This window comes from Myotis myotis, unplaced genomic scaffold (assembly GCF_014108235.1).
Source record: "Myotis myotis isolate mMyoMyo1 unplaced genomic scaffold, mMyoMyo1.p scaffold_m19_p_2, whole genome shotgun sequence".
NCBI classification, from domain to species: domain Eukaryota; kingdom Metazoa; phylum Chordata; class Mammalia; order Chiroptera; family Vespertilionidae; genus Myotis; species Myotis myotis.
In genome coordinates, this window is record NW_023416324.1 from 192,594,688 (window position 1) to 192,608,349 (window position 13,662).

At 44.8% G+C, this 13,662-nt stretch overlaps 1 protein-coding gene across 2 annotated transcripts in view; it reads right to left on the bottom strand.

Annotated features, from left to right (window-relative positions):
* Positions 1 to 3,018: 3,018 nt before the first annotated feature.
* PPM1L (protein phosphatase, Mg2+/Mn2+ dependent 1L) overlaps positions 3,019 to 13,662 on the bottom strand; it is a 259,043-nt gene continuing 248,399 nt past the window's right edge. For both annotated transcript variants that reach the window (XM_036350562.1, XM_036350563.1), the window contains 2 exons: positions 6,726 to 6,887; positions 3,019 to 4,110 (listed from right to left, as the gene is read on the bottom strand). In XM_036350562.1, the coding sequence (XP_036206455.1) occupies positions 3,764 to 4,110; positions 6,726 to 6,887 (509 nt within the window). In that variant the 3' untranslated portion in view covers positions 3,019 to 3,763. The remainder of the gene's footprint in view (positions 4,111 to 6,725; positions 6,888 to 13,662) is intronic.

A 13,662-nucleotide genomic window follows, 5' to 3' on the forward strand; every position in this document is an offset into this window, starting at 1 on the left:
GGTGTGCTTCCTCCCTTCTGCAGGACATTTAAAGTTCTGTGGAACTCACTTTGGGAGATACTGAGATTCTATTACTCCGGTGGTATGCAGCTAACTAGCTCAAAAGTCTAGATATCAATGATTTAATCTAGAGGCAGTTAAATAGGCCCCAGTGTGGTATCTAACAGGCATGTCATTTCTGGGTCAGGAATGCTGGTGTGATGAGCTAAGGCAATTTGGGGGGCATAATAAGGAAAGATCAGTCTAGAGATGGGTCAAAAGGAGGGAAAAAAATCTGAAATCATTGGAAACTGTTTACCCAGAGTATGTATTACTATACTTTGAAATGTACAATGAAATGTTGCCCTTTCTAAACCTTCTGCATGGATTCGGATTTAAGAGTTTGATCTGAAAACAACTTGGGGGGTGGGAGGAAATCAAGGTTTGCCTGGTAAAGAAAAAAATGATCACTGCCTTTCTGAATCCCTTGTGTATTGTCAGATAGCCCAGTGATATAGATATCCCAATTCAATAGTGTAATCAATCTCCTAAAATTACTTTAGGATTGAAACGATAATGTCATCACTCTCATGCAATCCTGTTTGCACAAAATGCACGTGGGTTGACATCGTTCAAGTTGTATGAAATAAAGCCTGTTTTAACTTATCCAGATTGCATATGCCCCTTCACTCTATAAAACACCCTGAAATAAGAGTATTACATAGACAAGATTCAAGAGGCCACTGGTAACCAGTAATGTGTACATATGTGCATGAGAACTACAACTTCAGAGTTGGGCTAATGGGTCACATTAAATAAATGCAGGTCTTGGGAACTGGCTTTGGAATTTTCTATGTAAGTATCATTTATTCCATTGATTAGAGAATTGCAAATACAATGATTTTTTTAAATTTTCCCTTCCTAAACATCCCCCCGCCCCTACCCGCGCCCCCCACCCCCCGCCCCCAATCCCGATCCATTTTAAGAATGGCCAGTGGAGCAGTAAGTAGCAGAGCAGTGCATGGAGGAGGCCTGGGCTTGGCATCTTGCTGGGGGCTCATGGCATGTGGTCATTCGTTCCCAGCTTCATTTCCAAAGGACGGAAAAACCATCCCAGATTTGGCACCGTGGGAGCTATTGGCAAGGTGAACTCGGGCTGGGGAGTCTGGGCAGCCTCGGCGACAATCCAAAGCTCTGGCAGTGCTGTTTAGGGAGGCTTCACATGCAAACTCCTCAACTCAGTTTCCCCAGTGGCTACATACAACCTTCCCTGTCCCTAGGAGAAGGGAGCAGCCAGGAGCCACAGGGCACCCAGAGGGTGAGTCTGTAGACCCCCAACAGCTGGAGGAGGGTCAGAGAGAGAGAGAGAGCTCCAGGACAGGGAAAGGGAGCAAAATACTGATTGTAGTATTTTGTAGACATAGGTATTAACCAAAGTGCTACTATTCTGCCTAGAATTTCTATCTTTTAAAAATCTATATTACAAGCCAAAATGAGAGGGAAAAGGGGAATAGGAAATACACATACTACGTGGTTAAAGTCAGAAATGAATTAATTCTACAAAGCAAAACGTAGAAGATGCCGTGTGAACCTCAGCTCGGGGGACAGTCATGCACTCCTGCCCTCAGCACCACCTACTGAGATGTTCTGCAGCAAACAACACTAACTTACTCATTTAACTTAGTAGCTTTTCTTTTTCATCTTCACCAAAACCATACTATTTTAATTTTGGACAACAACAATAATCATGGCATTTAAAAACATCTTTCCTTGTGATTATGAATTTTGGAGTTAAAAATAAAAAAGGAAAATTGACTGTGTACCGTAAAATTAAAGAGCTTATTCTTGAACTTGAGTTGGATGATGGGCTTTGGTAACTTTCTGGAGTTAGAACATCCTAAATCTTCAGGCAAACTCGGGCCACCTGGCCTGATAATCCCACACTGACCATAGTCAGTGTGTTCCCCACATTCCCCGCCTGACCCCCACCCCAAATACACATATCCAACTGTTCAGTGCCTCTTAATTAGGCAAAGAGCCTAGTCTACATGGTGGTAGGTATTTTGTACTAGAACATTCTATGGCTAAAAAAATTATTAAGGTTCTAATCCTAATGTTGGAATTCTAAAGTCACAGTTTACGAAAGTAATCAAAGCTCTTGGGAAACTGTTATTCATTCTCATTGGAGTCAAAAAAAGGTAAGTGCTGGGAGGAATCCACAGACTGCAGTCCTTGGTGACCACGAGGGACTCTTCATCCTCCTGGGTTCTCTCTGGAACCTGCTTCAGAAAAGCTCCCCAGCTGCGGAAAGCGAATGGGACCTTTGAGAAGCTATAATGACAAATGCCGACTCAGAAAGAACAGAGCCAGGTGGACACCCTGGCATTTCAGACATAGGGTTGGGAACGCACGGAAAATCCTGTTTGGCTGTGTAAGCCACCGCCATCAGGCAAACAGGATGCCTGAGCATTTTCTGTCAATTAACTTATAAAATACTGAGATTGGAAATGTGACTTTGGTAATAGGAAACAGAGAGCAGCAAGCTTGACCCCAAAATAACTCTGGGCTGCCTTACAATACCGGTTTAATCTTGAATTTCCAACCTGCTTTATGGTCACTGAATGGTTGGCCTGGGGAAGCTACCTGCTTCTCCACAGTCATGGAGAAGCGCATCCCGCAATTTACCATCAAACTCCAAAATGTGGGTGGGAACTCTGGCCTGGGTTTCGAGAAATACTCATGCAGTTCTGCTGCTTCTCAGAACATTCCTTGAAAGATACTTGAAAGCTACTAGGATAGGAGAAGAGGGGGAGGGCATAAAACTGGCAGCTGGAGCTCAATTCAGGGTAGTAACCTCCCCAACTTTCTCTCCCAATGCAAACAAGCAACTTCCTAAGGGGGCTCTGTGACTTATTCAGCCATTATTCCCCCCGCCCCCTATCTACCCTTAAAGATGGAAGGAATTATGATAACTGTGATTTGCTTTTCTGACTTCCCCCTAATAGGTTTCTTGGTGACAAAAGACAAAAGAAATGTGGCTTCCAGTTGTGAAGTTTAACAGCTGCCTATTACATACAGTAAGGTGTAAGCAAAAGGTTAAGGTCATGCAGGATTAGTATAAGCGCACAAAGACTAGCACAAAGACTGGCTAGTACACAAGTCTACATAAGGAAAAGGGAGGAGGGAAAAGGTTACTTCTGCTGTGTAGCCACTGCAGTCTCTTCTTCCCTCCGTTTCCAAGAGCAGCCACGGAACAGCAAACCACTCCAAATCGGTTTCTGGGCTGCTGCGGAGTGGAAAACCTGGGCGCAGGAGGGTAAAGCCTTCTCAGGGCAGCTCTGCCCTCAGTAAGAGAACTGCCACCCTGACGCGCAGGGGACGCCGGGGCCTGTCTCCTGCCGCTCTGGGCAGCCTGCCCTGCTCACTACTCCAAAGTCTGATGCCTGGAGGGCCCTGTAAGGGATCTTGAAATCTTAAAAAGAACCTTAAAAGGGAGAACACATGGCACATACGCCATCCACGTCATACATGTGACTCTACGACTAGATATTTGTACATTTTGAACGTTGGATGAAAGAATCGGGAAACATGAAAAACGATCTTCCAGCCTCTCAACATCGGCCCTCTTTTCATCGTCACTGGATACAGACCTAAGACCATCAGGGAGGGGGCATCCCACATCTGGGATGGGGGATCCTAATTGTAACTTCCACAGCTTCACGACATTAAAAGAGACCAGTGTGTTGAAAGTCCTTTAGTCTACGGTAGCTGAGCCCCGAAGGGCTCACTGCTCTTCTGTTTTGCTGCTATTCCTGAACTTCACCACCATGACTGTTATGTTGTCAGGGCAGCCTCTGTAAAATGACTGTAAAACTATGCTCTTAGCCCCAAAGTGAGGTTCATCCAAGCGCTCCTTGATGAACCGAACAGCTTCTTCATTGCTGAAAGCATCCCAGAGGCCATCCGATGCCAAGATCATGAACTCGGGCTGGAGCTTGTCCAGGTCGAAGGTCAGGATATCTGGGTCTGGGATGACCACGTTGAGATTTTTCAGTGGATAGTCCCCCAGGGATCGAGACATGGCCAGGATGCCCTGGACCCTCCAGGAGCCATTGAAACTGATGAAACCACCTGGGAAGAGAATGAGCTCATTAGCCTGACCAACAGAAAGCTCACACACCTGGTACATACAGTCTGGGCACGTGTACAGAAGGCCGACCTGCTGCAGGTGACATATCGCATATGCTCCCCTCACCCCACCCTGGCACTGCCAGGAAGAAACAGCACCCCTGCCTCATGGCTTGAGGTTTGACACTCTACCAGTAGATCCTCCTGCCCTCATCCTTGTATCTTAAATGACTTCAAGAAAATATCAATAAGAATAATGAGGGTAGGAGATGTGTGTGGATGAGGGCATCAGTTTTAACTTAACACCTTGACAGCTCAGTGATTGACAGTAGAAAGCTTTGGGGGTGGGGATTTGAGGAGAGTGGGAAAAGGCAGGTGTTTGGGGACCAGAGACAGCGCTGGAATCCCTCTTTTAGCTTGAGACTGCCCTTCACTTTGCCTCTATAGTTCTCAAAACAGTACCCCAAATAGGACCAGGATTTTAAAAAAAACAAAACCTGTGTATTTTAGCACAGTGTTTCAAGGCTCAGCTTTTGGGTCAGGCTGCTTGAGCTCAATTCAGGGTGCCTATTCCTAGCCCATTTCCAGCTATATGTGACTTTGGATGAGAAACTCTATCTCTCTGATCCTCAGTTTCCTTGGCTGCAAAATGGGGACAATAATAGTACCTATTCCACTGAGTTCTGAGAAAGGAGTTATTCCATGTACATCACTTAGCACAGTGCCTGAATGTAACATGCACTCAATAGTATATATTATTATTATTTTTCTTTAAAGTAATTAGAACTTTGTTCATTCACATATTATTTGTCAGGCAGTTATTAAACACATACTCCATGCAAGGCGATTTGCAGACTATAAAGTTGTACAAAATCCAGTCTTTTCTCTAAAGAACTAGACAGTCTGGCAGGAAAGAAAATCCGCGTGTACCAACAGCTACAAGCACAAAGTAGTATTCTCGCAGGAGAGACAAGCACCCCCAGAAGAGGAGGAAGGAATGATTTCCAGTTGTGATGATCAGGACGGAGTGAGCATGAAGCTGGGCTGGGGATGTCTGAGAACATTTCAGGAAGTGTGGTCTCATGGGCTCTGGAGCCAGACAGTCCTGGTCTCAGTTCGGGTCTCACCATTCACTAGCCACGCGTCCTTGTGTACACAAGCCTCCAGGAGGCTCCATTTTCTTGGTGGTAAAGTGAGGATGACAGTATCGACCTCATAAGGTAGGGAAAGCAAAAGCGTATGTCAATTGCTAGGATTGGTTCCCAACCCAGTGATCCTGTGATAGAGGGTGGGTGTCACTGTTGCTGGAGACACCCTCAAGAATGGAGACAGAAAGACCAACATGATCTGGCCCAACTGGGTGCAGCAAACTGTCACACAAAAGCAGGAGGGGACATACCACAGTAGATGTCCCAAAAGGGAAGGCTGTCTACTATATTCCCCATCTCCATCCTGATTCCAGAATGTAAGTTTATATCCCCAGCCGTTAGTTGTGGGGAAAAAAAAAAGAATAAAAAGGGGATTCCCACTCCCTAAAGTATTTACTTATACCAGGTACTGAGCAAGGTGCTTGGAGAAATGGACAGACTGTTTTTGCCTCAAAGAGCTCCCAGTTGTGAAGGCAAGACAGATAAGAGAACCATACTTTGTAAAAGGTGACCCACGAGGTCCACAGAGGATGCTGGGGAAGGAACGAAGACGCACCTAACCCAGCTCGGGGAGGCTGTGGTACTGTGTGACAGGGAAGGCTTCCGAAAGGACACCCTTAAACTGGGTCTTATAGGACAAGTAATTGCTATCCACTAGACCAGCGGTTCTCAACCTGTGGGTCACGCCCCCTTTGGTGGTCGAATGACCCTTTCACAGGGGTCGCCTAAGACCATTGGAAAACTTATATATAATTACATATTGTTTTTGTGATTAATCACTATGCTTTAATTATGTTCAATTTGTAACAATGAAAGTGGGGGTCACCACATGAGGAACTGTATTAAAAGGTCACGGCATTAGGAAGGTTGAGAACCACTGTACTAGACATTGGGAATGGCATTTGCAAAGGCATGATATCAGCAATTGCCGGTGTGGCTCAGTTGGTTGAGCATCGTCCTATGCACCAGTTCAATTCCGGGTTGAGAGCTTGATCCCCAGTAGAAGGTATATGGAAGGCAGCTGATCGATGTTTCTCTCTCTCTCTCTCTCTCTCTCTCCCCCCCTCTTCTTCTCTCTCTAGAATCAATAAAAACATATTTAAAACAAAGAAAAAAAGCATGAGGTATCAGAAACACGGATCATTTGGGGAGAGGTTAGTAGTCTGGCATGGCTGGAGGGAAGCGGGATATGGCAAGCAGGGGTCCAAAGATGATGTTAGCTTTTAAATGAGCATAGGGCTTTTTTGGCCCTTTTGGAATCCTTGGCCATAAAGAAGGGCAAATTCAGTGGCTGTTTTATTTTGCTGGGCAATATTACAAAGTCCAGTCTCAGCTGCTTCAGTGGCAGCCTCTGTGGGGGTCTACTAATTGCAGGTAACTAAACCTCTGATGCCCCAGGGGCTATCCAAGCAAGGCTCCTGTCCACCCAGCGAGACAGCAGACAGGGCTTGGAGGCGTTCACAAGCTCACCTGCTCTCTTGATCCTCTTTCTTTCCTTCAGTTGGTAAGGCTTGTGATCATGAGACAAGGGGATGGCGTTCCCGTCCTTGTCACATAGGACCCCCCGGGAGTCACCCACGTTGGCCACCGTGAGGTCTTTATCTGACAGCAGAGCAATCAAGCACGTGGTACCTGAAAAGCAGAAGAGAGAGGCAATGTAGGAGGTCAGCAATGCATGGAGGTGTGGCTGCTTCATGTGGTGACTGGATCCTTCAGTCATTAAACCGCTCCTGCTGGGGGAGAATTCTACTCCAGCCTGGGAATGACAGCTATTCAAGTCAACAACACTGATCAAATCTGACAGTCAATTTTCTTAACCAAGTTACCGTGTCACTGAAACAGGAGAGCATAACATTATCATTTTCCCAAGTCATTTTGTCTCCGCTACTCTTAATTTAAACACATACCACATTTAAAAGGATTGGGAGAGAATAACAATCAGTTTGAAGCTTCAGACAATTGACACATATTTTCTGCTTCTCGCCAGTGCCCAGTTTCTGTGAAGATCCATTTGAAAGTGGGGAGAGTTGGGGGGGTGGTGCTCCTCAGCTGGACAGCCTGGAAGAGCCAGTAATTGACAGGTGCCGGCAGCCAGATCCTATGAAGCCACTGGGAGCCATGAGGGAGCTGCCTATACAAATTTGCCTGCACAGCCTGACAGCAAAGACTAGTGGTCAGAAACAGGGTGTGGTGGGGGCAGACCATAAAGGTAGAAGCAGAAAAACCTACCATGATGGCAGAAATGAGGCCTCGGTAGACAGGAGGGAGGGTTTGGCGGGGGAGGAGGGGGCAAGGTGACGAGATTGAAGACCTGCTTGCCTGGAGCCCACACAAGACACAAAAAGACACATTCTCTTCAAACCCTTCTTGGAATGAGAATGAATTAAAGCAAATAGAGTTGGACAGTCTGGTCTAATTGGAGCTGCCCTCATTACCTGCCCGATGCCCTGTCCAACTCCTCTCCTCCCTCCTCCCTCCCTTTTGACAATGTCACCGCGTATGCAAATACATGCTGGAATGCACAACCCTTTAAGTGCTTGCTTCATACTGATAATGCCTTTGCTTGTTAAAATTATTCATCAATTAGTCTTCATTAATATTTAACCTCCTCATTAAGAAAGTCATATTCCATAACAGAATGTAAACTGCATCTAAACAGCTCTTTAGTCTTCATGGAACAACACAAAAGACTGAATTCTTAAATAGACATAAAGAATACATACAGGTTGCTATCAAGAGCAGGGAGAATTAGCATATTCAGTTCTTATAGCTCTACTAGAGGCCTGGTACACGAAATTTGTGCACGGAGGAGGGGGTGTCCCTCAGCCCAGGCTGTACCCTCTCCAATCTGGGACCCCTTGGGGGATGTCCGACTGCCAGTCATCCCTCTCACAATCCGGGACTGCTGGCTCCTACCCGCTCGCCTGCCTGCCTGCCTGATTGCCCCAACCGCTTCTGTCTGCCAGCCTGATTGCCCCCTAACTGCTCCCCTGCCAGCCTGATTGATGTCTAACTGCTTCCCTGACAGCCTGATTGCCCCCAACTGCTCTCCCCTGCTGGCCCAATTACCCCCAACTGTCCTCCCCTGCCGGCCCAATCGCCCCCAACTGCCCTGTCCTGCAGTCCTGGTCACCCCCAACTGCCCTCCCATGCTGGCCTGGTCACCCCTAACTGCCCTCCCCTGCTGGCCTGATCTTGCCCCCAACTGCCCTCCCCTACTGGCCTATTCACCCCCAACTGCCCTCCCCTGTCGGCCTGATCACCCATAACTACCCTGCCCTGCTGGCCATCTTATGGTGGCCATCTTGTGATTATGTTGCAGCGGCCATCTTGCGACAACGTCGCATGACACCACTTAGGCTTTCATTATATAGGGTTTGTAATTCCATTCTTAAGCCCATTAACCTCAAACTACCCTGATCAGACATGGAAACACATGAAATGTTGGTCAATTCAGGATTTCTGATATGGAAATCCTTGTGAAAGGAAAAAAGACTAATCTTAGGGATTATCAAAGCCAACTGCAAATATTTTACTTTAAAAAAAAACAAAAAACACTGTAAGAATGAAAATGGAAACACAGGAACTATTCACACAGTTACAATTCGTTATTCTCAGCTTTTGATAGTAGTTGCATTTTGGTCTTCTAAACCATTCTCACCTTGTCTGCAAGCATCTGATTGGGCTGACTTGCCTAACACAATCAGAGCATAACTTCTCCTCTAAGGCACATTGCCAGAGTTTGAAAGATGAACTAGAAACATTGTGCTACTGAATATTACATGATGGGGGCATTCCATCACCACAACTCTTGGAGCTGTCTTTCTAGAAGGCCCTCTTCCCTTCTCACTCCGCATTCTGTGAGAGAGTACGTTCCTGACCTTCTCTTCCATTGCCATCGCAGTCTGTGCAACTGCCTGAATGACACTCCTGAGGTCCAAATTCACTGCCTGGTAGGTGCTTCCGCTTGCCTTGACTACAGAGGATCTAAGGAAAGGCTCTGGGGTCTCCACGAGAGGGAAGCAAAAGCATCCACCGGCTGAGCTCTGAGCCTCCTCCCCATCCCCATTCCAGCCACAGCAGCTCTCCATCCATCATCTGCTGTGTTGAGCTGCCATGTAGGATTTTTGTTGTTGTTTTTTTTAAGAGGGGAGAGGTCATTCTTATAGCCAGGGGAAGAAAAATGGAAATTTAATCACATATGTGATTAGGAACCACTGAAGGGTTTTAAGCAGGACAGTGATATAGTGAGATTTGTGTTTTAAAGATCAGTTCAATGGCACTGTAAAAGGTAAACTGGAAGCAGGGAGAACAGGTCAAGTTAATGAGGATCTGAATTGACATAGTACACACAGAAATAGAGGGTACGGGACAGGTTATTTAACACCAGAAAGGGTAGGTCATAGAGAATGAAGGAAATAAAGGAGACGAGGATAGTCTAGGATAATGTCCCGGGTGCTCCATGGACAAGGACTTAAGGGGGGTTCTGCTTGGGGCTTCTGGGAAAGGCTTTCTCTCTCACTGGAAGGGACTCAATGCTGAAAATGATTCACTTCTTAGGCCTACCACTGGCTCATGTGTTTCTCCACCATCTTGCAACTTTGAGGGGACATGACTCAGTCCAAGGCACTGTGCTGAGGAAAGAGCAGAAGTAAAGAGCCCTAGTTCCTGAGACGAAATGAAACTGCTGAGCCAGTGTAGACTCGCCTATTCTTGTTCTTGAGACACAAAATGTCTTTACTACTTAAGGCTTTTAAGTTGGGTGTTTCTGTTCCTTGTAGTACCTGATTCAGGGGCTTATTGTCCAAAGCGGGCTTATCAATGAGAGATTTAGAGTGTGGCTGTTCAGATTTACTCACGCGTTAGAAATACTTAAGATTCATGGCCGGCCCATTCCTTTGTCAAGAGCACAATCCCATTGTTTTTATGGGTAAATAAGAGCAACCTCATGACACAGCTTTCCGGAAGGTTCTGCTTTGAGGAAGTGGGGACTGCCTATGCTAACAATAGAATCTGAGCCATGGCCAAAATGGCTGCGTCCCCGATGTGAAATCAGAGTTGCAGGCAGGGCTCAGGATCACTGAAATGTCACTATTTCCTTCTGTGGAAACCTGCCTGAATCCTGGCTGCAGGCCCTAGAATGTTCTAAAGCAAACCAGGACACTTTACTGTAAGCAATTTCTTGTTTGGGCTTTATAATCTTAGCAGGATTAGAAGAGACAGTTTACAATCTAATCTTACTTCACAGGACAAACTACCTTGTTGCTGAGAACACATTAAGACCTTGGGTCACCAAGACCTGAAGTACCAGGAGGGCAAACTTTCTTCGTGAGCTTCCACACAGAGAAAGCAGCGATGGGGCACATATATACATGCGAGGAGGCTTAGGTGAGTCTCCAGACTGGGCATGCACAGAAGCCCCCCCCCCAAAAAAAATGGCTCCTTTTTGGGTCTTCCTCTATAACTTGAGCTGCCTCAAGTTCCCCTCATCACATTCTGGAGGGCAGAGTGGCAGGAATAACAATTTGTGAGAAAAAGGTCGATTACAAATTAGAATCGTCATTTTTTCCACGTGATTTCTGCGTAAACACAAATATCAACCATTGATTTTGACACTGGCTGAACATGAGGCAGTCAATTTGATGACAAATATTATTACTTTAAACCCTAGGGCCATGTAGTTTAATTCTAGATTTAGCTTTGCTTGGGCTCTTCGGCACACATATAACTAACAAAATGACTAGAAGAAATAAGAACTAGTGTGTGAATGCCAGAAAGGTCTTTTCACAAATGAGGTATGCTACCCTAACTATAAAAAAAAACAATTTATTTAAGGGGGGAGGTCATAATTCATCCGTAGAATCCGATGGAGTACTCATTTAATTTTCACACTTCACCAGAGTTAAAATATAGATGTGTCATCAGATGCTCTTGAACACCATTTTGAAATTGAAATGTTCTTCAACTTCACATTTCAGCTGCTACAATAATCATGTTTACTTCACACTTGAGTGTGGTCTGGGAATACCCTTCTAACCCTTCCTTTTCAGTTAAGGAGGAACATGAGAGAGTTGCTCCCTATTAAACTGATCACATGCATTGGGGAGTCTTGAAAACCACAGCAGGCCCTCTTGGTGCAGGAGCCTTTATCTCTGCTCCCTGGGCATCCTGAGAACAAGCAAGCAGACAAGCTTCTGTGATGCTCATTAACATACTTCTCATAACTACTGCTGACATTTAGTTCAGATGAGAGCATGCTAACTGAAATTAATTTATAATTACATAATCGCATCCTGGATTCTAGGTCTAGTATCTCTTAATGGCAAATAAAATTAATTTCATGGTTCTCTGATTCTTCCTATACAAGCCAAAGAAGCACGGACTATATATTTTTTTCATGTCTTCGTGTTATTTGCTGATTCTTCGGTGAGACAGCTCATTTTTCTTCAGGTTTCCAGCAAATTACTGGTAGTATCTCTGTCTCTTTATAAATCTATGGGAGTGGGGCCTAATAAAACTTTGGAAATTGAGTTTTCTTAAAAGAGTTGTTTGCTTTTTCATTAAAGGCCAAGAGAAGAAAGGCCGAGAGAGGAAAGAGAAGGCTGAAAATGAAAGGTACAACCTGATTCATCTGGTGCTTAACAGAGAATTACACTTTCTTTCTCTTGGCGTAGAATCAACCCTCATCCATACAGTTTCAATGAAAAACAAGCCTGGCCTTTGAAGTTATTAAGTTTATTTAAATGACCACAAGCTATAAACCTATTGCATATACACACATGTGCTGGAGGGTGACAGTTGGAGATATTAATGAAGTTACTGCCCCACTTCGTGTGCATGGCCCTCCTTTATTCAGTCTGAGGCACCAATCATCCCAGGGTAGACTAGAATTGCTCTGGCTGAAGTGCAAACAGAAAGAGTCATGTTTAGCTTTTGAATGTCAAGGTGACTGTGGAAATTCACAAAGATACAGTATTCTCAAGATAAAAATCTTTTTTAGTCCAGGTTCTGGTCTAAACCACAGGCATATGAAGATGGAGCAGTGAGTTTTCCTGCCCCCTGAGTCCTCTCTTCTGGCTCCCCGTGACCACTAAGACTGGCCAGGCAGGAGGGTGGCGAGCGGTGGTGGTGGTTGGCAGAGAAGGGAAGACGGGAGAGAAAGAGGAAAACAAGAGGATGCCCTAGATGTGTGGATCTTCAAGAATTATGTGGAGTTCGAAGCTCAGAAGACCTAAACCTTGCTTTCCACGACATACCTCAAGAAATCAACTTTTGCCCCAGTATGGAGAGGCAATGGTTGAAGGAGAAGCTCACTTAGTCTAGTGTGAATCAGGAGCTGCTGCGCTGCCCCTGAGGGAGGAATGGCAACTCTCAGGAGCTTCAGAGCTGGGATGTGGGCCATCCAACCACATGTCCTGAAGACCCTGGGTCATCCCAGCAGGTGCCAGAACAGTAACAAATCCCAATACTTAGATCGCCCCTGGGGAAAAGAGGGATGGAAACATAAACTCACTTTGTATTTACACATAAAAACCTGAGAAAAATCAGGAAATTATGAAATATACCTGGAAATGAATAGAGTAAAATTTTAGTATCAGTTAATACAAACTCAAAGCTAAGTTATATTCAGTTCTACAGAGATAAATTGTTAGATTTCTATGCATATTTATTTTGTAGCTGCATAAAGTGTGTAGATGGAGAGATACCACATGTCTATTGCATATTACATATCTTAAATTTTACCCTGACCTAGCAATTATGAAACTTAATTTTAAAAATGCTATAGCAGGTACCAACAATGTTTGCTAACCAAGGCTGAGCTGCCTGTGAATCGGGCCATTGGCAGGTTCTGTAATTACATAAATTATTTCCAGAGGATCTTTTCCATACAAACAGAACACAATCATTTCTATCCCCCATTTAAAGGACTAAAATAAAGGTTGAACAATGATGTGTATTTAGGGTAAATAGCTAAAGTCAAATCAGATTTGGGCCAACTTGATCCAATTATTATTAACTAGCTTACTTTGACATCAGTGGGACTACAAACTGACTTGAAATCTACCCCTCCTAGAAGGCTGCTTACCCCAAAATCTGATTAGATCCTGACTTTACTTCCATCTGGCCCATCTGAACACAGAAAAAGTGAGATCCCTCAGCACATCAACAATGGAGAAAATACGACCATGTTATTCTCTCCAACCTCTAATTATAAGATTGACTGTGTGTGTGCATAAGTGCATGTGCATCTGTGTGTACAAAATCATTTTATGTTCTTTGTTCCCTCATTCAATGCCTACTGCATGCAAATTACTAGGCTGGGTACTGGAACAATCCAGATGAGCAAAGTATAGTCCTTAACCCCAAAAGATTTACTACCTAATGGCAAGATGAAACCAGACACTTA